The 27,496-nt window shown below is 38.7% G+C and overlaps 1 protein-coding gene across 1 annotated transcript in view; it reads right to left on the minus strand.

Annotated features, from left to right (window-relative positions):
• Positions 1-4,563: 4,563 nt before the first annotated feature.
• LOC134314259 (gamma-aminobutyric acid receptor subunit pi) overlaps positions 4,564-27,496 on the minus strand; it is a 58,060-nt gene continuing 35,127 nt past the window's right edge. Inside the window, exons 3-10 of the mRNA XM_062994817.1 lie at positions 18,040-18,152; positions 16,056-16,123; positions 14,334-14,551; positions 12,179-12,261; positions 8,017-8,154; positions 7,155-7,307; positions 5,815-6,001; positions 4,564-4,930 (exon numbers count right to left, since the gene is read on the minus strand). Coding sequence (XP_062850887.1) covers positions 4,564-4,930; positions 5,815-6,001; positions 7,155-7,307; positions 8,017-8,154; positions 12,179-12,261; positions 14,334-14,551; positions 16,056-16,123; positions 18,040-18,152 — 1,327 coding nt within the window. The remainder of the gene's footprint in view (positions 4,931-5,814; positions 6,002-7,154; positions 7,308-8,016; positions 8,155-12,178; positions 12,262-14,333; positions 14,552-16,055; positions 16,124-18,039; positions 18,153-27,496) is intronic.

Genomic DNA, 27,496 nt, shown 5'->3' on the forward strand with positions numbered 1-27,496 from the left:
AAGGTCTCCGCTCTGTCACATAGATGCTTTTCCAACCTTTGCCAAAATCACTAATTCTTTCTTTAAAATAATAACTACAGACTGTATTCCAGGTATTGACTAAAGTTTGTTTAAACTTTTTAAACTTTCACCTTCCTAAATTTTATACTAACTGTATTGTTTATGAATTAAAGTAAATGAGTCAATCATTTTATATTTCAGATGTTATTTACACTCTAAAAGCAGATAGCACATTTAATCATTTGAAATTTTAAGTAAAATGTACGTATATCATGTACAGTAATGTCATATTAACAAATGAAAAAGAACCATTTACAAGGATTAACACCAATGAGCTTTCTTTTTTGGCAGGAACAAAATGGAACATGCATTTATTTAAAAAAAATAAAAATAAAAAAAAAACTTAAAAAAAGAAATGGAAAGTTATTGAATGCTATAGGATTTCACTTATGTTTCCCCCCATTTAATACTTACAAAAAATGAAACTATGCATAAAAGTATAAAAACTGGAAGCTCCTGTAGCAACAAACAAGCCTCCAAACTGCTAAGCACAATTCCATTTGTTCTCATTTAAATATCATTATAAATCAGTTTTACAAACCTATGAATACCAGTTGCATCATTTTGCACAAAGTGGTCATCTACAAACATGTAATTTAGAGGAGCATTTCAGTCATTAAGCAGAGTATAAAACAGTACTGATTTAGTTTCTCCTTCACTCGGTCAGAGTTGCGCCCAAAGGGATCACAAGGTAACTGTATCATACTCAGCCGTTCTGTTCCCTGACTGCTTCACCAACAACCCACATTTTGTAGTGCTGCACCTTCCACCACATTCCCTATTTCTAAATCAAATAGAGGAGTTCTTTTCAGCATTCCAGTGGACAGTGTGCAAATGTAAACATGGAGTAATGCCAGGCAATGGAGGACGCATGTTATGACATCCACACAGATAAATGCCAGGGATGAATCCTCCATGCCAGGCCTTACCCTAACCCACATACACACACACACACACATACACACACACACACTGCTTGGTCAGGATTAACATTGAAGCCAATGCTTTTTTTGTGTTTAGAGTTTTGAGAAATTGAGCCACAGTTTCTGGAAATGAATTTAAACGTTTGGGGAAAAACTGTAAAAGCCACAGCTTAAAAAAAACCCCATCAGGTTTTAAACTGATTTTTATGTTTTGTGCACTTAATTATTTTAAAAAGGAAGAACAACAGACACATCTTTGGTGGATCATCCAAGTTAGATGAAGTCACTGTTAAGAGTCTATCTGTCTGGGTGGTTTAATCTGTGCCTAATAATCTGATATTGAATATACTTGTCACTTACAGACATCAAAAACTAATCACGTCATTTACCCTTTAAAAATACAAATTAACCATTTGTGTGTATGCTAATTGTTCTCATAAACATAAGTTTAGATTTTAGAACAGAATGACCTGAGACACCAGCACAGAACAGACCTGGCCAAAACATATGTGTATGTAAATAAATAAATACATAAAATTACATCATTTTGCTGTTATGAAATAATGTGAAGTCAACAAGGCATCTAAATCTGTTCATACTAAATGGTTAAAAAGTGAACACAAAACCTTATAGAAGTGAATAAATGTTAACATTCTTGATATTACTTTCTGGTTGGTTACATCACACAGCTGCTCCTCAATAAATTAATTAGCATTAAAACAGCTGTGCATTGTGTACACTTTAGCAGAAATGCAAAATATGGACAAATGTACAAAACATGCATAAATTATCTTTTTAAATACACAATCCTCATAAATTTGTTAATAAATCAGCTTGGATATTTTATCCAGGTCAACTCAAGGTCAAAGTATTTTAGGAATGTCTAATAAAAATGATTAATAACAACACTTAAAAGATGTTAAATCACAATATGACAGTGTTTAAGAAAAAAAAAACCATTCATCCCAGAAAACCTGCCACAGAGGTTTCACTTACTAGAAAAATCCTAGTCATATTTCAGGGGTATGATGGACCCCCACCCACACCCAATCTATTTTGTCAGCACCCTGTTGCTCTGCAGCCAGACATCTCAGACATCATGGCACCTCTTCTTGTAAAATTAATGACTGAATCAATAATTTAGTGCCAAATCATATAAAATCATTTATACCTGCCTGTGGTATTATCTCATACATGTCAGGTATGAGCCAGGAAGGAAACCAGGGCCAGACGATTTACTACGGCAATAAAGAAAGAGAAATAGCTTCAGTTCATGCCCCCACAGCACTACCTAGCAATTCAAGCAGAACACTTACCCCTAAAGAAAAGCCCTGTGGTGGTAAAACTAATAACATGATCCAGTGTAATGCTTGAATTAAAGCAGAACAGCACATTACAGTTAACAGTACATTACACACAGCAGGAAGAGGTGATAAAGTGCTCACTCTTGGGGGCGCTCGAGTGATGCAGTGGTAAAGCATACTAGCCCACCAGTGCTGACATCTTGAGTCTGCGAGTTCAAATCTCAGCTCTGCTAACAGCCGGCCAGGCGCCTACAGTAACGGCGATGATTGGCTCGTCCATGAGGGAGGCCGCAGGGATTCTTCATAACTGACGCAATTACGACCTCTAGCTGATTGATGCTAGCACAATTAGGCAGGTGAAAAGAAGCGGTCTGCTACTGTACGTGTCAGAAGGGGGATTGTGTTACCTACGGCCATCCTCAATCAGGAATGAGGGTTTACACTAGTAGAGGCGAAATACGATTGGGTAATTGGATATGACTAGACTGGGAGAAAATATAGGGAAAATGCATAAAAATGCTGACTATAAATAAATTATTCATAAATACACCTTAAATAAATATTATAGCTTCTCAGCATCATCTTATTTGAATGAACTAAAATTATTATCTCCCTCAGTATTCTGTACTGTCATCCCTTTCATTTTCCTCTTTATTAAAGTCACATCCAAATAGCATGACCCACAATCACTAACAGTTTTAAAGTTGCTAGGTAATTTTAGTTGTCTATGTTGCACAAGAAGGATGAGAACCCTCGAGTCTCCATCCTCTTGAGGTTACTACTTTAAATAAGAATAAAATATATATATACTGTACACAACAATGTGAATGTTACATCTACCGTGCTCACTGTAAATGAATAATACAGGTATTTCAGCTGGACTGACATCAGCGTGACCCGCACTTTAACATCATTGTTTATCACATTTTATGTCATTGTTATACCTTGTCAAAACAATGCTAGAAGAAAGAAAAACCCTACATATTTTAATAAAGCAGCACAATAAAGTTCAACACCAAACTCATGTGGTCTGGTGTGTCTGCAGAGAATAGATTCTTTTTATCTCAAGGAACTTGATTAATATGCAGGTATGTTATGTAGATTACTAGTTACTGGCTATATGTATACTTTGCTAAACTAAACTTATTGGCTACATATGGTTTTAATAAAATTCAAGCAGCAAAGCTCTTAACACTAAGTTATGTTACAATACTAACTGTTGATGTGAAAAAGTAATTGTCCCCTTTACAAATCCTTGTTATTGCATATTCACCGCACTAAATAGTTTTAGATCACTAAACGAAACATTTTACATAAACAGTATTTAATTAAATACACTGATTTATCCTGGTCAGGGTCATGGCAAGTCAGATTTCACTGGGAAACACTGCGGTCTTGTGCCTAGCAGTCAGTTGTGCCTGTTGGGTGCCTAGCCAGGACTATAGCAAAACCCAGTGTTGATGGACTAGCACCCCAAAGAGAATTAATCTTTTAATGTAGCCTAAACTGAACTCAACAGATGCTGTGGTATGACCTAAAAAAAATAGCAGTTTAAGCCTGAAAAATCTAGCAGTGTGTCAGACTTGAAGCAGTTCTATTGGAAGTGTAGCTGCTAGATAAAAAGCTTTTTTAATTTTTTACAAACATGATTTGGTGATGGATCGTTCTGTTTTACAAAAAGATGTTGTGTTTTACTGCAGTTCCAGTTTGGGTAATTGATTTTGTTTATTTATGTAAAATGAAGGTCACACTGGTGGCACAGATCCGGGTGAGATCCAGGTTCAAGTCTAAATGGGTCTACACAGACATGACTAAGCCTGGGAAACCAGATGGCCAAAGCCCCCCTGTCCAGGGTATTACTGTCATGCGGACAGTGTTTGCCCATGGAACCGGACCTGCCAGGACCCTGACCAGGATAAAATGGTTTGAGAAGAAGTCAAAGATAAAAGCATTTAAAAACGATTCAATTACTTTTTCACAGCACTGTAACTGGTTCATATGGGATTCCACAGCACGTATGTTGTCCTTTTTTTTTAAATATTGCATCATATTAGTATAAAATCTAAATTTAAATTAATGATGCAGAATGACACACCTAGGCAGGTCAGTAACTATACACTCATGTTATGTTGAACCTCCACCTTGATATCCATTCAATCATAAGAACAACCGACACACTTAGTATTTAAACACTAACGTTGCTTCAAGTTCAACAAACACACCCATCATTTGCACCCACAGCAGAAATCCCACACACCCACTCGATCGCTGGTGCATTAGAAGTACAGATAGTAAGTCCAGTAGAGCAGGTTGACTACGACGAAGGATAGAGGAAATGTTACACGAGAGTAGTTGTCTATGTAGTGTGGGTTCTGCACATGACAGCAGTGCACAGAGGACAGAAGTTGTCTTATGAGAGACAGGTATCTAATGCAGCGGTTCAGCGGCTCCTCCAGCGCCTCAGAGTTCTTAGGTTCTGGATCAGAGGAGTCCTCGGGTATGACATCAACATTTCCAGTTGCGGTGGAAGCCGGGGTTGGAGAGTCCGTGTGGCGTTTAGCTCGGCCGGAGTCGCTGGCAATGGTCATGACGATGCCGTTCATCTCCTCTTCACAGTTCTGCATGTGCTGTCCACCACACCAGAAAAGCAGAAACAACAACAATGAAAGCTTAATTAGAGGAGAATATTTTTTGGGATGTTATTAATAAATAAGGGAAATAATTGAATAAAACATTCTTGAAAGCATTGGGGGTGTTATTGATAAATACAGAAAATAATGTGGGAGCTGGTATTTGGAATTGAGGCTGACCTTTTGATAAACAGAATAGTTGGCATAATACAAAAAGTGGTTATTTCAGATACAAAGCATTTCATGGATCTGGCTGTTTATTTAATTACTAAATCACTTACACACAGTCAATCTAAATAATTAATGTAGTTTGTGTGTTGGGAACACTGATGCTTTGCTTGTGATGCACTAGCTCAGTGGTTAAGGAACTGTGTGATTGAACTGGCAATCAGGAAGTCATTGGTTCAAGCACCACCACATCCAATTTTACACTAAGCAAGCTTGTTAATCCTCAATTGCTTGTATTGTGTTAGACCACAAATGTAGCTCAATTTGAATAAAAGCATCAGAAACACATACATATTTCACAATATTTAGAAAAATTGGTTTAAATGTAAAGCTGAAGTATTTGCCTCTTCCCAATTTATATTTTTGCATATTTGTCACATTTACGAGTTTCAGATCATCAGACTACTTTTAATACTGGACAAAGACTCAAACACAAAATGCTTTTTTAAAATGTTTAGCCCTACCTGACCTTATGTGAAAAGGTAATTGCCCCCGCTAGCTACTAAATCTACCAGTTAACAAAATTAAATGGACAATTGTGTTTAATTTCACTAGCAACACCCAGACATGATTATCACAAACACTGAACTACACCAACAGTGTTGACTGCTGCAGATGAAAGATAATAATTAGTACAAGGTGATACAATCTTGTAGACTCACCGTAAGCGCATGGTTACAATCTGGATGTTGAAGCGTGCAAAAGTGGGCAACAGCATACTCTATCAATGCTCCAAAGATGAAGCTAAAACAGATCCCCAGATACACATCTATTGCTTTGATGAAGCAGTTAGCATTGGGTAAAGACGTTCTTGCTCCCATCATCAAGGTAGTCATGGTTAACACTGTGGTCACTCCTTTACCATAAAACATTAAACACAAGGTAAACACAGTCAGCATCGAAGTTACAAAACAGTGAAAACTTCATGTTCGCTAAAATGTATCTATAGCAGTGCTTGGTTTGAAAGATCATGTGATTTCTAGTGTATGTATATTTGATTTCTGATAGCAGATTTGCACATAATAACATTGTTGAATTTATTATGACATTTACTAGTCTTTAAATGTGATTTATGGACGTGCCATAATAAAGTAGACAATAATGTGACACACTTGCACCCTGCCATAATCTTCCCTCACTTTACAACTATGAAATACCAGTAGTAAAGTTTTATTACAAAATTATGATAGTACTTATCTTAATTTAAATTCTGAATTTTATGGGATTCATTATATGATCTGGTTTTTTTCTAATACTGCTCTGTAGAAACGTTCATGTGGTTTATATGACACATGAAATGACCTTTGCTGTAATTCTGATGACCTGATTTTCAAGATCAAATCTAAACTACGTGCTAAAATGCTTTAATTTGACATTCTGTTTCAATTTATTCACATTTTACAGTGATTCGTCTTTGCTTGTCACACTTCACTTCATGCCACTGAGAAATATGAGCAAAATCAATATAAGGCCTTTAATGTATTTTTGACATTGTGGAAAGAAAGAAGAGAGCTGTAAAATAAGATCACTGTGTGTCCAACCAGGGAAAGGCTGGATGGAGAAGCACCTTGTTGCTCCTGCAATAGTGGCTCTTACAGTGTATTTAAGGTGCTGCTATAAATGTACGTTTGTGATGAAAATTCTTTTTGGCATCAGAATGATTTAACTGTTTCTCAATCACTCTCTCGAATTGTATCTCCAGACAGCCCACCAGTTCACACCTCGTAGCCAATTCAAGGTTCAACACAGCACCACAGGTATATGCAGTTTCTAAGTTTGCAGTAATTTAATAACTATATGCATTACTACTACAGAAATATGCCATTTAAATGGGTATGACAGCTGACAACATTCATTAATTATTTAACTGATATCAAGTGTCCAAATCTTGAATGCAACTTGGTGAGGAGTCCTGTGCTATTTTCTTTTTTTATCATCATTACAGACCTTAAATTGATTTTACTCATTGACTCATTAGACCAAGCATGTAATGTGTAGATAAGATGTACCTATACATATGCGAGCTGGCACTGATGACTGGCTGATCCAGAAGGAGACCCATGAAAGGACCACCAGCAGACTAGAGGGCACGTAGGTTTCCAAGATGAAGTAGAGAATGCTTCGCTTTAGCTCAAAGTGGAAGACGAGTTTAGGATAGTTACCTAAATAAAAAAATATATTTTTTTAAAAACCCAAGCAGGATGCAGCTTAGAAGCAGCAGACCTTATAAAAAGTACAAACATGAAATATGATCACATTATACAATTAATTACTGGATACTGATTATAAACTGGGCTAGTTTTGTTTCTCATGGTCATAATTGGCTTGCTGTCTATGTAAGGCCTTCAAAGTCACCACATCTTTCTCCTGTAATAGCAATTCTGTGCTCAAGTAACTAAGTTGGTTACTTATGTAACTTTAAAATCCAAAATGTTTTGCATAATAGACGAAGAAGTAAATAACAGAGATTACAAAAAATATTACAGCCCAATTCATTTGTATTTAATTTACCTAGACAAATAGAGCAAGTAATTAATTGTGTTATGTGCAAAAGCTTGGACACCTTTTTAAACAGTCCTTTTAGCACCTATCACAGTGTGTAGCCAACTGGATATTAACTGAATCTTTATATTGTTGTTTTACGATTTTTACTTACTTTTCCTTTCAATGCATTATTAGCGTAGTAGTATTTTGTTCATCTTGTATAACGGAGTGTCAGAAAGCAGAACAAAAACACAATACATCTTATATAATGTAAAGTTCTGCATGCTTGCTTTTGTAACATTCCTAAAATGTAAAACAATAAGATCACACCCATCATGGTACAACAATGTGCTAGTGACACTTTATAGTGGTTGTAGGTTTCAATACCTGTTTCATACACAGCTTCAGAGACAGACGTGTAATGGTCCTCTACAGTGTACTGGGCCAGACGCAGTGTGTCCAACCCACTGACCGAATCGTTGCCTCTTGTCCAGTAAAACATCACATCATTAATGTTATATCCCCCTTTAAAAAGGAAAAAAGAGAGTAGGGTTACAGGAAGATTCTTAGACATAGGTAATTTATCTGTGATGTATTTGAACAGTATAGATAAAGAATTACATAAGAGAGATTACTTAACATGTTAAAGCGCAATTAATTTGTATTTAATTAACCTAGAAAATCAAGAAAGCAATTAATTGTGGCATGGGCAGAGTACACTAAACACTCCCAGCTGGGAATTATTACATAGTTGTTTCTGATTTTTTTACCCACTTTTCCCTGCAAATTTAAGATCTACACAAAGTTGTGTCGTTGTTCATGCCAGGGGATTGAGCAGGGCTGACTGTTTTACATCTGCTTTCTAAATCTACTAGTGTTTAATGAAATCCAATTTTTTCATAAATGGAATTAATCTATGCTACTAGCTGTCATGCCTATTTTTGCTTTCTCCATCCGAGTGACATGGTTAGTTAGTGTTGGTGTGCTCCAGTTTATTCAGTGTTACTGTATCTCCTCTAGAGGGCGCTGTGTAACAACCAGTATTTTCAGACTGTGTTTGGCATCTCCAGGGTGGGCCATTTATATGGATACACCTAAATAAAATAGGAATGGTTGGTGATATTAACTTCCTGTTTGTGGCACATTAGTATATGGGAGGGTGGAAACTTTTCAAGATGGGTGGTGACCATGGCGGCCATTTTGAAGTCGGCCATTTTGGATCCAACTTTAGTTTTTTCAATGGGAAGAGGGTCATGTGACACATCAAACTTATTGAGAATTTCACAAGAAAAACAATGGTGTGCTTGGTTTTAACGTAACTTTATTCTTTCATGAGTTATTTACAAGCTTCTCTTTGTTTACATTGACATGTCGCAGAGGTTAACACGTGAGGAGCGGATAGAAATTGTGTTGATGTCTGGTGAACGCAGTACCCGGGTCATTGCAGCAGATTTCAATGCAAGACACCCTACGAGACCACCCATCTCCCATGCTACAGTTAGCAAACTGCTTGCCAAGTTTCGTGAAACTGGTTCAGTGTTGGATTTGCCAAAATGTGGACGCATGAAAACTGTCACTAATGAAGAAACATCAGTGGCTGTCCTAGCTTCATTCAGCAAGAGCCCACAGCGTAGCACTCGCCGCATGTCACTGGAGAGTGGCATCAGTCGAACATCCCTTCTGCGGATATTAGCTACTCACAAATGGCACCCTTACAAACTCCAGCTGCTGCAGCATCTCAACGAGGATGACCCAGATCGGCGCACTGAATTTGCAGAATGGGCAAAACAAAAATTGGAACAGGACCCTCAGTTTACACAGAACATTTTGTTCAGTGATGAGGCAAACTTTTATGTGAATGGTAAAGTTAACAAACAAAACCACCGCTATTGGTCTGACACTAACCCACATTGGATAGATCCCTCCAAGACTGTTGGAACACAAAAATTGATGGTATGGTGTGGTATATGGGGTACAAAGATAGTGGGGCCATTCTTCATCAATGGAAACCTCAAGGCCACTGGATATTTGAAATTGCTACATGATGATGTGTTTCCCTCTTTATGCACTGAAGCTGGCACGTTCCCTGAGTTTTTCCAGCAAGATGGTGCACCACCACATTATGGGTGTCAGGTCCGAGCATTCCTAGATGAACAGTTTCCTGGAAAGTGTATTGGTCGTCGTGGGCCAGTTGAATGGCCCCCAAGGTCTCCCGATCTGACCCCCTTAGACTTTTATCTTTGGGGTCATCTGAAGGCAATTGTCTATGCTGTGAAGATACGAGATGTGCAGCACCTGAAACTACGGATACTGGAAGCCTGTGCTAGCATTTCTTCTGCGGTGTTGCTATTAGTGTGTGAAGAGTGGGAGAAGAGGGTTGCATTGACAATCCAACACAATGGGCAGCACTTTGAACACATTTTATAAGTGGTCAGAAACTTGTAAATAACTCATGAAAGAATAAAGTTACGTTAAAACCAAGCACACCATTGTTTTGTGAAATTCTCAATAAGTTTGATGTGTCACATGACCCTCTTCCCATTGAAAAAACTAAAGTTGGATCCAAAATGGCCGACTTCAAAATGGCCGCCATGGTCACCACCCATCTTGAAAAGTTTCCCCCCTCCCAAATACTAATGTGCCACAAACAGGAAGTTAATATCACCAACCATTCCCATTTTATTTAGGTGTATCCATATAAATGGCCCACCCTGTATATAACGGTAGGAGTTTAACAGGCTTAGTTCATGTGATCTTCATTAATCTCTCCTACAAATCCCCTAAAGAGGAGAGATGTATGGTTAAGGGATGCCAATATTAATAAAGTACTGCTGCTATATGAGCTCATGGATCATTTGGATCATCTGTATTAATGAACTGTATGGTCCTGTCAGTCCTGTAATATATTTCCCTAAATGCTGTTAAATATAAAGAATGCTGATCATACAGTAACGTGTATCAGCAGCATGCTGTAAGAGCAATTTGTGGTGAAGATAAAATAGGAACATACAATGTTATGGCATTATGCAGTAATCCAAGTACAGTAACCAGTTAGGACAAGTATCTAACGCCAGTTGGTCCAGACCTTAAACTACTGTATATGGAAGTGAACAGCAAAATGTGTTGTCATAATGAATTGTGTGTGATGTCTGTGAACATCCTGCAATAGGGCGGGATATGCCTCGCTACAAAAGCATGCGGTAAAGCCCTATACCTGCAAAAACTGAAAATAAACCCAAATACAGGATGCTAGACCAAGGTAGTATAATATTGTGGCTGAAAAGACACTAACAAAAAGGGGACCAGAAAAAATAAATGCAGTGGCCAAAATAACAAAAATTAAATGAAATGACACAAAAACATTTGCAGCCTGCAAAGTGGACAGAAAAGGGATAGTGCAGAACTGAGAACTGGTTGTCTCAGTATAACAGGCTACAGGCTATAACAGGCCATCTGCAACAACCCAGTTCTCGAAAAAAAGAGAAAAGAAAAGGAACCCTAAAACTCCCAGCATGGTTCCTTAATGCAAGCCTCAATAAAAACATTTTCAAAATGAATGAAATTGTAATTTTGTTATCTAAGATACTATATGTTGTTATTTTAGCATTTTTGCGTAAAAGCTTTATTTAATGGACAGCTTTACCTCAAATTGAAAATGTGCATGTAAAAGATGCCGAGATTTAAACTCCAGACCTTGGTGGTGGTGGGTTAGCATATTTGATTATTGTGCCGCCCAAGCTCCTGAATAAGCTCCTGTTAAAGCATCATTAAATCAGCCTAATTGGCTGCTTGTTTTGCAGTGAATTCTTCCCTTATATTTTATGTATTTATACATTTTGATTTTATTCACATCAGCCTTTTGACATTTTATGCTTTATGTTGCTGCAAATGCACAAAAATACATGTAAGAGAAAAAACAATGGGAAGAAATAACCGGAAAGAAAGAAACCAAGGAAAGGGTTTGACAGCTCGAGGATTAATGGGATGACGTCTCTAAATCTGGTTTGCATGAATAATAATCTTGCCTCAAATAAACTGACTGTCACACACTGGTGTCGTGTCTTAAATAATCGTTTTACAACTCTGACTGCTGCCGTCACCACCCTTGTCTTTTTGTATTTCCACATTTGACCAGAATTAGAAGCTCAGATCATTGTAAGCACACGGTAATGCAGAGTTTCCGAAAGTGAGCTGATTACGTGGGTGGCTGTGAGTTACAGTAGGTCATGTGTGAGAGCAGTTGGCTGTGGAGGTGTTCACTAGTGTGTGAGTAACAAGACAGAGACAGAGACGTTTATATGTCACATGCAAGACGAACTGTTTTATGATGTATAACCACATTACGGACAAATGAATCAGATTATGTTGCCATACGCTGCCAATGTGGGAGCTGAAGAGTGAAAAAGAGCCTATAGCTTGTTGCCAGAGCAACGCTCCCGTTAATGCCTTAAAGAGAGACTGAGGACTTTTTTTTTTACATGTTTTATGTATTTAGAAAGGAGAAAGAGCAAGAAACTAAGACAGAGGAAAGAACATTAGTTTCTCTCACAGCTTTCCAGTTGGAGGGTGCACGTCTGCTTATCCATGGGGTATTTGGTTAGGTCCATGTTGCAGGCTACAGTGGTGGTGATCCTGCATAAACAGAGAGATTTAGGAGAACACATTACATTTTAATGCATCATTAATTCTAAAGCGTTCAGTAACTTGCCAGAGATAAACATTCTAGCTCAGTATGAAACAGACCTAAATTTTACACCATAAAATATCGCTAAAATAACAGACCGATTTTGAGGTACAGGCATCGATATTAATTGTTTGATTAATCTCTTATCAAACAATTTTAAAATGAAGTACAACTCTACTTCTGGTGCAAATTAGGGGAACAAATTTGTCCCAAATTTAGTCCCAAAAATTTATTGACATATTACTCACTTTCTTAACTGCTTATCGAAATCAGGGTCGCGGGGTTAGCTGGAGCCAGCTGGAGCTGGAGCTTTATAATGGGCGCAAAACACACAGTAACACTCTGGATGGGGCGTCAGTGCATCGCAGGGCAGACACACACTCATACACACACACACACACACACACAGTGTCTCCAATTAAGTTGACTGCAGGTTTTTGGACTGTGGGAGAGTTCATGGAGGAAACCCACGCAGACACGGGGAGAACATGCAAACTCCGCACAGAAAGGACCCGGACCGCCCTGCCTGGGGATCGAACCCAGGACCTTCTTGCTATAAGGTGACAGTGCTACCTTTATAGTCCAATGGCTGTGTGCTTTATACCACTCTGACCAAGACTTGAACTTATACATGATAATCTTGTGCATGTGTGCAGACAATATACTTTATGAAGCTTTAAATAAAGAGTTGTGTGTTCTGCTGACATTGCTTAAGGAGACATGGAGACAGGGAATGTGCTAGTAAATGTGGTTATCAAGGACAGATTATTTTTACCATTTTCACTTTAGTACTTGGTGGTTTAGTTTTGTGAAATGGGATGCCTGACAACTCATGGTCAGGTGTCTATATACTTTATTATGTATAAATATTGCATTAACTTTAAATCAACATGACAATATGTTTAAATGAGTGGAATCCCAATTATGTCCCTTTTGCTTAGTACATTGCATGTTTTTTTTTAATGCAAAGATTTTAACTACTAATCTACCCACAGTATCTACTATCTACAGTATGATAACTATTAACTAAACCCTAACTTTATTCTCATGCTATACTCTGTGCATTGACATTTTATTATTAATGATTTTGGTTATATTTTAACTACATCTTCTGTTTTTACCCCAAGGTGGTTTTGGCCTGAACCTTTCACTCACCTGAGGCTAAAGCACATAAGTTTGAGACTGCCATGCTAACAATGCCATTACTGCTGGATTGATGGATGTCATGGGATATCAAGAGCTCACTAGTAGATTTTATTCTACCACAGAATAAACTGAAGGATGATGAACCTATTATATTTATTATGATTTTTATGTTTTATATGTATTCATTGTAATTTTAATCTAATTTTTAAAATACATTTTATTTGTTACTTTTTTAATATCTGTGTATTTTATTCTAACTCTACCAAATACCCTCAAGGCCACCCAAGGAGAATGTGTCCCTGGTGAGTCAAGTTCTTTTCAAGATTTCTTCTTTGTGTTATCTAGGGAGTTTTTCATTGCCACTGTTGCCCTCGGCTTGCTCATTAGGGATTTTTGGTCCTGTAAAGTTACTTGGAGACAATAAACATTGTAACCTTAGCAGAATGTCCTGTTCCTCAGTGGTATTTTTCACCCAGAATTTTTGTGTCATTCTAAAAGGGTGTAAAAGATTCAAACCTAACTAACCACCTTGAGATGAATCATAAGCTTACAACAACTATTTTAAAGTGAAGAGATTAAAAATGTCTACTGAGCATTATATTTATGTTTTAGATTTATATTTATCTTAATTAAGGTTAGATTTTATTGTTAATAAAGTTAATAGATTAGGCAGACATTCTTATGGCTTTTTATTTACCAAGTGTGCCAATAAATCTGCAGCTGACTGAACACTGTATAAACTTTAATTATAAAAAGTCTTATGCCATAAAAAAACATCTAACCCTAACTTTAATCACTCAATTACTTAAAACCTACTACAAGTTTTAATACATTTTGCACCTGTGTTGTGCTTAGTGCAAGTATGTAGTCTTACCGGAGAGCATAAAGCACAGTTCCATTAGGAAAGATTCGAATCAGCCGGTTCTCCACTGTGATGTCATGCAGAAAAGACTTCTTGGAGTCCACAATAAAGGTATCAGGAACCCATAGTAGTTCCACCAGACGGCCATCTAAACTCAAACTCTTGTTGCCTTCAAACACCAGCCTTTCATCTGTCCAGCGCTGCCGCAGGAAGATAGTGGCCGTGTAGTCCTACAAAAGAGACTCATTACTTCAACTTAACTGGGATAACATTTTATCTTTATCTTTATTTCTTCTTTATCCTGATCGGCGAGCATAAAACACCAACAAAAATTAAACTACTAAAATAATAGCAATACCTACAATAATAATAATAGCAGTGATAAGAAGAAGAACAACATCAATAATAATCCTAATAATAGCTATAAGAACAACAACAATAATCATAATAATAGCAATAAGAACAACATTTATAATAATAAACAACAACAGCAGTAATAATAACAGCAATGAGAACAACAATAATCATAATAATAGCAATAAGAACAACATTTATAATAACAAATAACAACACCAGTAATAATATTAGCAATGAGAACAACAACGACAATAATAATAACAGCAATAACAACAACAATCCTAATAATAGCAATAAGAACAACAACAATAATCATAATAATAGCAATAAGAACAACATTTATAATAATAAATAACAACAACAGCAGTAATAATAATAGCAATGAGAACAACAACAATAATAACAGCAATAACAACAACAATCCTAATAACAGCAATAACAACAACAACAATAATCATAATAATAGCAATAAGAACAACAATAATTATAATAATAGCAATAAGAACAACATTTATAATAATAAACAACAACAGCAGTAATAATAATAGCAATAAGAACAACAATAATAGTTACAATAACATAATAACAATAATTATAATAACTTAACTCCCCAACCACCAACAAAACCATGCCACCCAGCACCTTTTGTTTCAATACGCAATACAGCACCACTACAGTTGTGCACTTTTTTTCTAAACTCTTTCAGTAGACAAAACTAACTAAAGGCATTGCATCAGACTGCACAGTGTGAGCAGTGATTTGCAGGCTTTGCATCACATCAGTTAAATCCAAGCATGCAAACCACAAGATTTCTGCACAGTCTGGTTATAGGAGGTCCTGATATTTAGCCATTCCTAAACATGATATGCAGGTAATGACTATATGACCCAAAACTGTTAAATTTATTCTTTTTTTCTTTCGGCTGCTTACATTAGTGGTCATAACATTGGATCATTAATCTACATCTTGCCCTGTCTGGAACTTATGTCACACCAACCACCTGCATGTCCTCCCTCACCGCTTCCATAAACCGTCTCTGGCTGCTCCATCCTCAGCACCCTTCTACCAATAGAACTCTTATTCCTCCTCTGCACATGCTCAAACCATCTCAATCTCACCTCCCTAACTTTGTCTCCAAAACATCCTACTTGTGCTGTCCCTTTAATAAAGTCCCTCTAATAGACTCTTTCCTAATCTTGTCCATCTTCATCACTCCCAACAACAATCAAAGCATCTTCATTTCTGCCACCTTTACATACTTTTTAACAGTACCACAATGCCCCCAAGCCAAGCCCAATGTACCCATGTATTTGGAAACACAAAATAAACAGAAAAAATAATTAACATGTAATGTTTTTCTGAATTAAGTGAACATACCATGTTGATCTCTGATATAGTGTCAATGCTGGCAATGTCCAGGCTCATCCCTACAGTAACTGGACCATCTGATAAAAGCAGGGGAAAAAAAGAGAAAGAGAGAGAACAGGCAATATATCACACATTCTATGGCTTATGAGAAACATAATTGGATGATAAATCTGAATTCATCACTTTTCTTGACAGAATAAACAAAATTATCTCTCACGGTGACAAACTCGCACAATAAGTTGGAAGCCACCGCAGTAGCACTGTGCTAATGAAGCTTATTATACATACATACTATACAAATCACAACTATACTTCAGAACAATAGCATATTACTGCTGAGATCTGACTGGGGTTCCAGATTGGTTGGTCAGGCGTTTTTATGGACATGACTGGGTATTGCCTGAGGGTTGGAAGTGGGGGGTTGTCAGTGCCTGTTCCAAGCCGGAATAGAAATAGGTGGGCTGCATTAGGAGAGGCACCCACAGTAATAACTGTTCCAAGTCTGCTTTGCTGACCAGATTGTAAAGGGTTGATTACCTTTATCCAGCGTCCAATGGCACGCTACACTTCCCAAAAGCCACAGCGCTGATTAGCGCTAACTCGCAGCACCTGAGGGTTTCCTATTTAAGGAAACCTTGAGCGTTACTCTGTGCTGAATCATACTCGGTCGGGAGGTTGTTGGCCGGTGAACGGTTGCTTGCTCCTGGCTTCATTTAGAAACGTGCTTTTTCGCGTTAAAGTCAAAAGACAGTAGCACTTCGGCATCTGTCTCGGAAAGCCATTACTCTGGTAAAAGTGAATCCTCTCGTGACTCGATTCCTCATCGCAACGATTTTTTTTCGGGAGCAACTCAGCGTTCGCTTGGGGATCAAAACTCGGCTCTCAATCGCAATGTGTGAACCGAAGACAGATATCTAGCTTGTCAAATATCTGTATCTGAGTCGCACAACTGGCAATGAATGCTATGTCGAACAGCCAATGAGAACGCAAGATATGGTGTGAGGGGAAATGCAGGAGAGGAGTTGTAAAAAGGTGGGACAGAGGCATAATATAGTTTATATCAGAATACATTGGTACACACACAAGTCTTACAGTATTTCTGACCTTATCGTTCTCTACAAAACATAACATCAACGTTGCATTGCAAAAAATATTTATTACCCTCCAACTCACTATAGAACAATCCATACTGTTTGCGTAGCCAAATCCACTCAGATTCATTTATTTTTTTCTCCTTGATTTTACGCAGCACATACGCAGTGCACAAACTTTGATCGCTCGCTACTTGTTGACGTGCATTTTTGGATGTGGTTTCATTAAACCTCTCGTCACTTCTTGTGTTTGTTTTCGTGACAACACGTAGTTTGGGAGACCAGAGAAGCTCACCTGCGATTCCAGTTGGTGATAGATCATGTAGTGTGAAACCCCCTATCGCTGATTAGTCATGTAGTGTGAAAGCCACACCGACTTGAAAGACTCCTGATTACAAGAGATCCAGTTGTGTAGTGTGAACTGTACAGCGACCTGACGACTTGAAAAGTCGTGTAGTGTGAACTTGGCATCAGACTTTGGTAATAAGCATTAAGGATCTTGGCTTGTGTGTCAGATGATCGGTGGATTGAGTAGCTGGTTGCCTGACCGTGGTCGCAGGTCCCACCTAGGGCTTTTCCTGCACCGATGGGTCCTGTTTTTCAGCTGGTATGTCTCTCTTGTATCAGCCCACCCTATTACACAGATCTGCTGTGGCAACCCCAAAATATATACAAGAGCATCAATCAATCAAACTGAATGTCACTATTGCCTAGACTGAAGTACAATTTTTCAGCTTAAATTCTATTGAAAATACTGCAGTCTGATTAACATTTTGCACAATTTTGGTATTGTTTGGATCAGAAGGTTTCAGTGTCATTTATCATCAAAAGTTAGTGTGATAAAACTTTTTAATTCCATTTTTAAATGACTGTATAATCACATGCTTTCGTAATTTACTTACTGTCAAAGAAAGGCCTTAGGTACTTGTTGTATCCTTTCATCAGCTTCTGAATAGTGGGAGGTAAAATCTCACCCTCCTTCACCTCAGCGCTTAAAAGTGGCTGCTTCAGCATGCTGCCAAGCAGATGGAGAGAGAAATTGAGAAAAATTAGTGAAACAAGCCAAATCTTTTTTCTAAACTGATTGCTGGGAGATCCAGCTCCTGCTGAACTATGCCACATTAACAAAGCAGTGGTGTGATGATGAGTGTAATGTTACAGACTAAATGACTTGCTCTCTCCAGTAACACAGAGCAGGAGATTAAACCCTGAAAAATACTTTACATTATCAGTCAGAGGGGAATAAAGTTATTGTCTTTGTTTTAAAGAAGAAAGTGTGAAACCCAAAATAGTAAGATCCTTAGAAGTAAGGGGTAGTAGTAAAAGTAAGGGGACAGTGGTAGCCTAGTGCAGTGGTCCCCAACCTTTTTTGCACCACAGACCGGCTTTATATCATATATTATTTCACAGCCCGGCGGGGGATTTAAAATAGAACAACTATACAGTACTACTCACAAATAAGCTTTTTTGCAGCAACGAGATGCTGCTCCCACCTAGGGGTGATTAGAAACAATAACAGCCGTAAAAAGTAGTGTTTTCATTGCTGATGTATCAATCTCTAATTATTTATTCTTTCTGTGCGGCCCGGTGGTTGGGGACCACCAGCCTAGTGGATAGAGCTTTGGGCTATCAACTGAAAGGTTTAGAGTTCGAATCCCAGCTCTTCCATGCAGCCACTGTTGGGCCCTTGAGCAAGGCCCTTTACTCTCTCTGCTCCAGGGATGCCGTACAATTGCTGACCCTGCGCTCTGACCCCAGCTTCCAAAACAAGCTAGGATATGTGAAGAAAGAGTTCTGTGGTACTGTACATCTGTATGTATATACAATATATGACAAATAAAGGTATCCTTAACCATTGTGGTAAAATTTCTTTTAAAGACACAATAAATTGCATCAATGGGCAAATAAACATATCATTTCAGATGGTATACTGTATTTGCCACTGGCTGAACCCTGTGCCTTCAACCAGTAAAAAACACAAAAGTAAAACGCAAAAAAAAAAACAAGAAGATTTAAGAAGATTTAACACTATGCAATTCTAAAATACAACAATAAAAATAATGGCTCCTTTTTGTGATTATGCTGCTTAAAGTTTCTCTTACTATTTTACTGATGCCAGATATTCATCAGACAGAATGATCTCTGCTGTATGTCTGGAATTCAAGCCAGCAGTAACAAAAAAAGATTTGCATTTCTTTTTTATGACTGTTCTTCTATAAAGGTAAAAGAGGTTCATCTTCACACAAGCCTCAAAGAGGCTTATCAAAGTTTTTTTTTTTTTTTTAATATAACCCAGTTCATCCTTCAGCTTTCTCCCCTTCTTCCTTCTAACCTACAATATGTTATTGCAGTCTTGGAAAGCAGCTCTTAAAATAGATATTATTTTGTTCCATTTGGTATTGGCTTTTTCTTCCTGCAGCAATAGTTATCTATATCGCTAGGAACCACAAACATTTACAGTTCAATCTAGGGCACTTTTTTGTTTTATATTTATTAATGCTGCAGTAATATGTACAGTGTATCAGAACATAAAAACACAACCAGGCGGGAGCAAATATTTACTGACCTCACTATTTACACAAAGGAAACTGGACCATGGGTGGCACTAAAAGAAAGGAAACAATAAAACCTAATCGATCTGCCCTAGCTTAGTTTTGTTACTTCTTCTATAGACAAAAACTAAATCAAATCAAAGGGGCAAACTACACTATTCTTTACTATTCCAAAAACAAAATACATGGGCTGGTGACCACTCCTTTCCTCATAAGTCTAGACATGCACACCCCTGCATACCTGGCTAGAATCCACATAAGAAAATAGTAAACACAGCAAAGTCATACAAAACACTCTTATGGATCCTAACATTACACAAAGCTACTGGGCACGGTGGCTAAGTGGGTAGCACTGCTGCCTCACACCATAAAGGTACTGGGTTCGATCTGTGTGGAGTCTGCATGTTTCCCTGTGTCTGTGTGGGTTTCCTCCGGGTGTTTCGGTTTCCTCCCACAGTCCAAAGACACTGAATTGTCCATGACTGTGTTCGATATAACCTTGTGAACTGATGAATCTTGTGTAATGAGTAACTACTGTTCCTGTCATAAATGTAACCAAAGTGTAAAACATGACGTTAAAATCCTAATAAACAAACATTTACACTTAAAGCATTTATCAGACGCCTTTATCCAAAGCAACTTACATTACAGTATACAGTCTGAGCAATTGTGGGTTAAGGGCCTTGCTCAAGGGCCCAACAGAGCAACCTGGCAGTGGTGGGGCTTGAACCAGCAACCTTCTGGTTACTAGTCCAGTACCTTAACCACTAAACTACTGTTTGCCTACTGAGCAAAGCTACTGAGCAATTCAGGGTCACAGTGGGCATGATTCACCAGGCAAAAGACAGGAAACACCCCCGAACAGGTCGTCAGTCCGCCACAGGGCAAAACACACACACACACACACACACACCTAGGGGGAATTTCAGTATCACCAATTAACCTGGCTGCATGTCATGGGATTATTGTGGAAAACCGAGCATCTGGAGGGAACCCACACAGACACCGGGAGAACATGCAAACTCCACACAGAAAGAAACTGGACAGCTCCACCTGGGAATCAAACCCAGGCAGCATTGATACCCAACGAGCCACCTGTAAGCACAATATGTTATTGTATAACTTCTACATCAGTGTGCTGGCGGGTCGGGTGTAGGGCATTTTGAGCATATCTAAATTCTGGGGGGACATGTCCCTAAACCCACACATTCCCCCACCCACATTATCCACTGTATTTGTATCAGAGAGGCCAAAATACTAAAGTGTATAAGTGAAAAAATGAGTTTAAAATTCAAGCATGTTGTAGAGAGAATGAGTGGGGTGTTCTGCCTTCAGGTATTTAGCTAATAGCACCAGTGTTTCCTTCACTTACTCATTAAACAAATGCATGCATATGTGTTTGTTACTGCAGTATGTTACAGTTGTATTTGGGATGATAAAACAGCTTTCCATTTCACACTGTGCTGCTTCAGGAAGCCTAGCTTACCCAGTATAACACACCCACCCACTCTCACACATACAGACAACAGAAGCACACACACACTTTCCACACTATCACTGCATGGTGCAATGTGTTTTTATGTCAACATGAATAAAGCTTGTTTTTAATGTTAAAAAAATTATTTCAAGGAATTCCTTCAATTTATTTTATTTAAAAATTATATTTTAGTGAGTATTAGCAGGAAAGCAAGGCAGTGTCAGTTTTACATGAGAAATCTGTAGAACTTTAAGGCCGCTCAGGTGGCGCAGCGGTAAAAACACACGCTGGAACCAGAGCTGGGATCTCGAATACATTGTATCGAATCTCAGCTCTGCCTACCGGCTAGATATGGGTGGGATTAAGCCGGATAGGGTCTCTCTCATAACTAATGCATAACTTACGACCTCTGCTGGCTGATTGATGGTGCCTGCACAGAGATGAGAAAAGAGTGCTCTCAGGGTGTGTCTTTCCATACACAGTGCTGAGCTGCACTGCACTCGTCAAAATGTAGATGATAAGATGCATATGGCATGCTGCCCACGTGTTGGAGGGGGCGTGAGTTAGCTTCATTCTCCTCAATCAGAGCAGGGATCGGCATTGGTGGAGAGGAAGCATGACGCAATCGGGCAATTGGACGCACTAAATGGGAGAAAAAGGGGAGAAAATGCATAAATAAAAAAAATATAAAAAAATAAATCTGTAGAATTTTAATTATTAATGTTATTAATGCCATCCCACTCCCACCCCACTTCAAAAAATTGTATACAAAGTTTGATGTACTGTTATGACGAATGTACAGAGATTCTTCAGAGTCCATAGGCTTACACTTATCTCTCCTTCAAAACTAACCCCACAGGTTTTCTATGAGGTTTTGGTCAGAGGACTGAAGTGGCCATGGCAAAACCTCATTTGGCGGTCAGTGAACCACTTCTGATCTTTAAGCGTGTCTTGAATTACCTGCCTGCTGGAAGCCTGCAGAAGGGAAATGTAGTAAAGCAAGAAAAGAGACATGGGAGGTATGTATCATGAGAGAAATGTATCTGTCTAGACACTTCTATTCTAATAATGAGATTACACCCCCCACCCCACCCCTCAGTTTCCACAGATGTAATTCACTCCCGTTTTGGATGCTCATTTTGTGCCGCGGTGCTGCTTACAGATGGAATACAGGTACAGGCCAATCTTAACCCATCTAATGATGGTGGAAAATCCCAAATCTCATAAACCTGGGCAGGCATTTGAGCTGATCGAATTATTGACAGAAGTGGGAGCAGTGTTGGCCCTTGAGAAAACATGAAGTATATCCAGTGGTATAATGTATTTTCACCATGAACCAACAATGTAAAAACATTTATTTTTTGCTCTGGCTCTATATGTAATTTCATCTCCAGTCTCTTTTGCTCTACCTCATATTAATGGAAGTTCAGCCAGATGGATTTTGACAGTTATCATACTGTCATCAGTGAAATAATGACATAATAATAACCCTCATCAGAGTCATGATCAAATACGCAGTAAGACACGCTTTACCTCAATCTCCTGTCAGGGGTTCATAACTGACATACCGTGCGTCCAGGTACTCATGCATAAATTTAAAACATAGACACAGTATCTTTTTGAATCAGAGTATATCACAGGAGAGATGAATTTCTGTCTGGCCTGTCAGTCATTCTCAACAGAACATTTCCCAGTCATAGCCATGTTTAATGATGGGCCAGACATTAACTGCCTAGTCAATGCATCAATCCTTTAAAGAGAAGTGTAATTAATTGTGATTGGATTCTTTAGATAATTTATATTTCAGCCATAACATTAAATAACATCACTGTCCATAACATCACTGTCCATGTCATCAGTTCCACTTACCATATAAAAGCACTTTGTAGTTCTACAATTACTGACTGTAGTCCATCTGTTTCTCTACATACCTTTTTAACCTGCTTTTACTCTGTTATTTAATGGTCAGGACCACCACAGAGCAGGTATTATTTAAGTGGTGGATAACTCTCAGCGACACTGACATATATACAGTATATATGTATGCATCTTATCACCTACACTTTGAGGAGCGCAGTGCAGCTCAGCGTTGTCTACGGAGAGACACACCCTGAGAGCACTCTTTTCTCATCTCTGTGCAGGTGCCATCAATCAGCCAGCAGAGGTCGTAATTGCACCAGTCATGAGAGAGTGACCCCATCCGGCTAAGTCCCACCCATATTGTGCTGGGATGAGTGGATCAGACACAGCAGCGCTGATGGAGTTTGTAAATACCGTGTCCACTCACTGTCCACTCTATTAGACACTCCAACCTAGTTGGTCCACCTTGTAGATGTAAAGTCAGAGACGATCGCTCATCTGTTGCTGCTGTTTGAGTTGGTCATCTTCGGGACCTTCATCAGTGGTCACAGGACGCTGCCCACGGGGCGCTGTTGGCTGGATATTTTAGGTTGGTGGACTCCATCAGTGCTGCTGTGTCTGATCCACTCATACCAGCACAACACACACTAACACACCACCACCATGTCAGTGTCACTGCAGTGCTGAGAATGACCCACCACCCATATAATACCTACTCTGTGGTGGTCCTGGGAGAGTCCTGATCATTGAAGAACAGCATGAAAGGGGGCTAACAAAGCATGCAGAGAAACAGATGGACTACAGTCAGTAATTTTAGAACCACAAAGTGCTTCTACAGTGGGGCCAAAAAGTATTTAGTCAGCCACTGATTGTGCAAGTTCTCCTACTTAGAAAGATGAGAGAGGTCTGTAATTTTCATCATAGGTACACTTCAACTATGAGAGACAAAATGAGAAAAAAAAATCCAGGAAATCACATCGTAGGATTTTTAAAGAATTTATTTGTAAATTATGGTGGAAAATAAGTATTTGGTCAATAACAAAAGTTCAACTCAATACTTTGTAACATAACCTTTGTTGGCAATGACAGAGGTCAAACGTTTCCTGCAAGTCTTCACCAGGTTTGCACACACTGTAGCTGGTATTTTGGCACATTCCTCCATGCAGATCTCCTCTAGAGCAGTGATGTTTTGGGGCTGTCGCTGGGCAACACAGACTTTCAACTCCTTCCACAAATTTTCTATGGTGTTGAGGTCTGGAGACTGGCTAGGCCACTCCAGGACCTTGAAATGCTTTTTACGGAGCCACTCCTTCGTTGCCCGAGCGGTGTGTTTGGGATCATTGTCATGCTGGAAGACCCAGCCACGTTCCATCTTCAATGCTCTCACTGATGGAAGGAGGTTTTGGCTTAAAATCTCCCGATACATGGCCCCGTTCATTCTTCCCTTAACACGGATCAGTCGTCTTGTCCCCTTTGCAGAAAAACAGCCCCAAAGCATGATGTTTCCACCCCCATGCTTCACAGTAGGTATGGTGTTCTTGGGATGCAACTCAGCATTCTTCTTCTTCCAAACACGACGAGTTGAGTTTTTACCAAAAAGTTCCATTTTGGTTTCATCTGACCACATGATATTCTCCCAATCCTCTTCTGGATCATCCATATGCTCTCTGGCAAACTTCAGACGGGCCTGGACATGTACTGGCTTAAGCAGGGGGACACACCTGGCACTGCAGGATTTGAGTCCCTCTCGGCGTAGTGTGTTACTGATGGTAGCCTTTGTACTTTGGTCCCAGCTCTCTGCAGGTCATTCATCAGGTCCCTCCGTGTAGTTCTGGGATTTCTGCTCACCATTCTCATGATCATTTTGACCCCACGGGATGAGATCTTGCGTGGGGCCCCAGATCGAGGGAGATTATCAATGGTCTTGTATGTCTTCCATTTTCTTACAGTTGCTCCCACAGTTGATTTATTCACACCAACCCGCTTGCCTATTGTAGATTCACTCTTCCCAGCCTGGTGCAGGTCTACAATTTTCTTCCTGGTGTCCTTCGACAGCTCTTTGGTCTTGGCCATGGTTGAGTTTGCAGTCTGACTGTTTGAGGCTGTGGACAGGTGTCTTTTATACAGATAACGAGGTCAAACAGGTGCCATTAATACAGGTAACGAGTGGAGGACAGAAGAGCTTCTTAAAGAAGAAGTTACAGGTCTGTGAGAGCCAGAAATCTTGCTTGTTTGTGGGTGACCAAATACTTATTTTCCACCATAATTTACAAATAAATTCTTTAAAAATCCTACAATGTGATTTCCTGGATTTTTTTTTTCTCATTTTGTCTCTCATAGTTGAAGTGTACCTATGATGAAAATTACAGACCTCTCTCATCTTTCTAAGTAGGAGAACTTGCACAATCAGTGGCTGATTAAATACTTTTTGGCCCCACTGTAAGTGGGTAAGTGGAGCTAATAAAATAGACAATGTGTGTTGAAACAAGAAAGTGGTTTTAATGTTATGGCTGATCAGTGTATATGTACAATACAACTTTTGTAATCCTTGCTTTTAGTGATTAACTGTAAGGAGTTTCACATGTCTTAGATTCTGCATGTTTTCTCTCAGATGCTATATTCACCATTTAAAACAAAGAAGACAGACTGGTTTGTTTTATATCCTTTATAAACAATCATATTTTACTCCGTTATCAGCTAGGCCTGAATTCTCTTTCATTTTGACAAACAACTTAGCAGGCTCCATTCAACCTTGAATTAGAGATAGCCTGCTTCTTGTTATTTTTAACAAGACACATCCTAGACAGTCATCAATGTCAGAAAGATATTTTGTGTCAAACCAGATTTGTATTATCATGTTTTTCTGTTCTCTTCCTGCACAACTGCCTAGTCTCAATCTTAGGGATATGCGATTGTTATTTAAATATCATTAAGATTACGTAGACTTGAACTCTTCTTTATAGTATCACGCAGAGTTTAGGTCCATGTGACCCCCTCTTCTGTTTACTATATATTTGCATGTATGTTAACTTGTACTTATTATGATCTCCTGGTAGGATTTACATTTTACATTTTTGGCATTTAGCAGTCACTTTACAGTACTGTGACAGTATATTGTCTAAGCAATTGAAGGTTAAGGGCCTTGCTCAAGGGTCCAACAGTGTGTATGCTACCCTGCTAAGGACTGGCACCCTGTCCAGACTTGACATAACCACCGCTTTTCACCTATAGGCGTAGTCAGGTGTGTGACTTTCACTACATGGACAAAAGTTTTGGGACACTTGAACATGCCACCTACAGGAGCTTTCATGACATCCTATTTCAAATCCACAGCATTACTTTCTTTCCCCAAATGTTTAAACACATTTTCAGAAGTTCTAAAAACTCTAAACACAACCTGAAAACTCCACAAATCTTAAAATAAAAATGAAACGTTGCAGCATGTTCTCTCTTCTTATAAACTGTTCCCTCGTACCTAAACAATACACACAGCTATTACATGCTTATCTCTTACAGAGCATAACATAAACACTATGTTTTGGCTTCGTGAAGCCATGTTACATATCCAAATACATACAAGTGTGTTGAAATAAGTTTCCTTTTTTTAGTTTGGGTGAAGTGTAGGGTTTTTTCAGACAAATTAGCATTTACAGCACTACATGTACACCGATCAACCACAACATTAAACCACCTCCTTGTTTCTACACTAACTGTCCATTTTATCAGCTCCACTTACCACATAGAAGCACTTTGTATTGTACAATTACTACTACAATGCTGATGAAGTTTTTAAACACCTCACTGTCACTGCTGGACTGAGAATAGTCCACCAACCAAAAATATCCAGCCAATAGCACCTGTGGGCAGCATCCTGTAACCACTGATAAAGATCTCAAAGATGACCAACTCAAACAGCAGCTATAGATGAGCGATCGTCTCTGACTTTACATCTACAAGGTGGACCAACTAGGTAGGAGTGTCTAATAGAGTGGACAGTGAGTGGACACGGTATTTAAAAACTTCAGCAGCGCTGCTGTGTCTGTTCCACTCATACCAGCACAACACACACTAACACACCACCACCATGTCAGTGTCAAATAATACCTGCTCTGTAGTGGTCATGTGGGGATCTTGACCATTAAAGAACAGCATGAAACATGTAGAGAAACAGATGGACTACAATCAGTAATTGGTCATAATGTTAAGGCTGATCGGTGTATATGCAACACAAATGTTCCCTAGTTAATGTAATATGTATCTCAGTAAAAACTTAGTCAATTTTACCTATATAAGTACATTACGACATACTACAAAAAAATCTGTGCACAGAAACAAACAGATAAGAAAAGAAACATTTATTTGTTACTGCAATACAAGTTCAGCTGAAACTGGAAGAAAAAATTGCAAACCACAATGAAACAGATCACTCTGCATCTTATCCACATCAGCTGCAATGTTCTCCCTGCCCAA

The sequence above is a fragment of the Trichomycterus rosablanca genome, chromosome 5 (genome assembly GCF_030014385.1).
Source record: "Trichomycterus rosablanca isolate fTriRos1 chromosome 5, fTriRos1.hap1, whole genome shotgun sequence".
Lineage (NCBI taxonomy): Eukaryota > Metazoa > Chordata > Actinopteri > Siluriformes > Trichomycteridae > Trichomycterus > Trichomycterus rosablanca.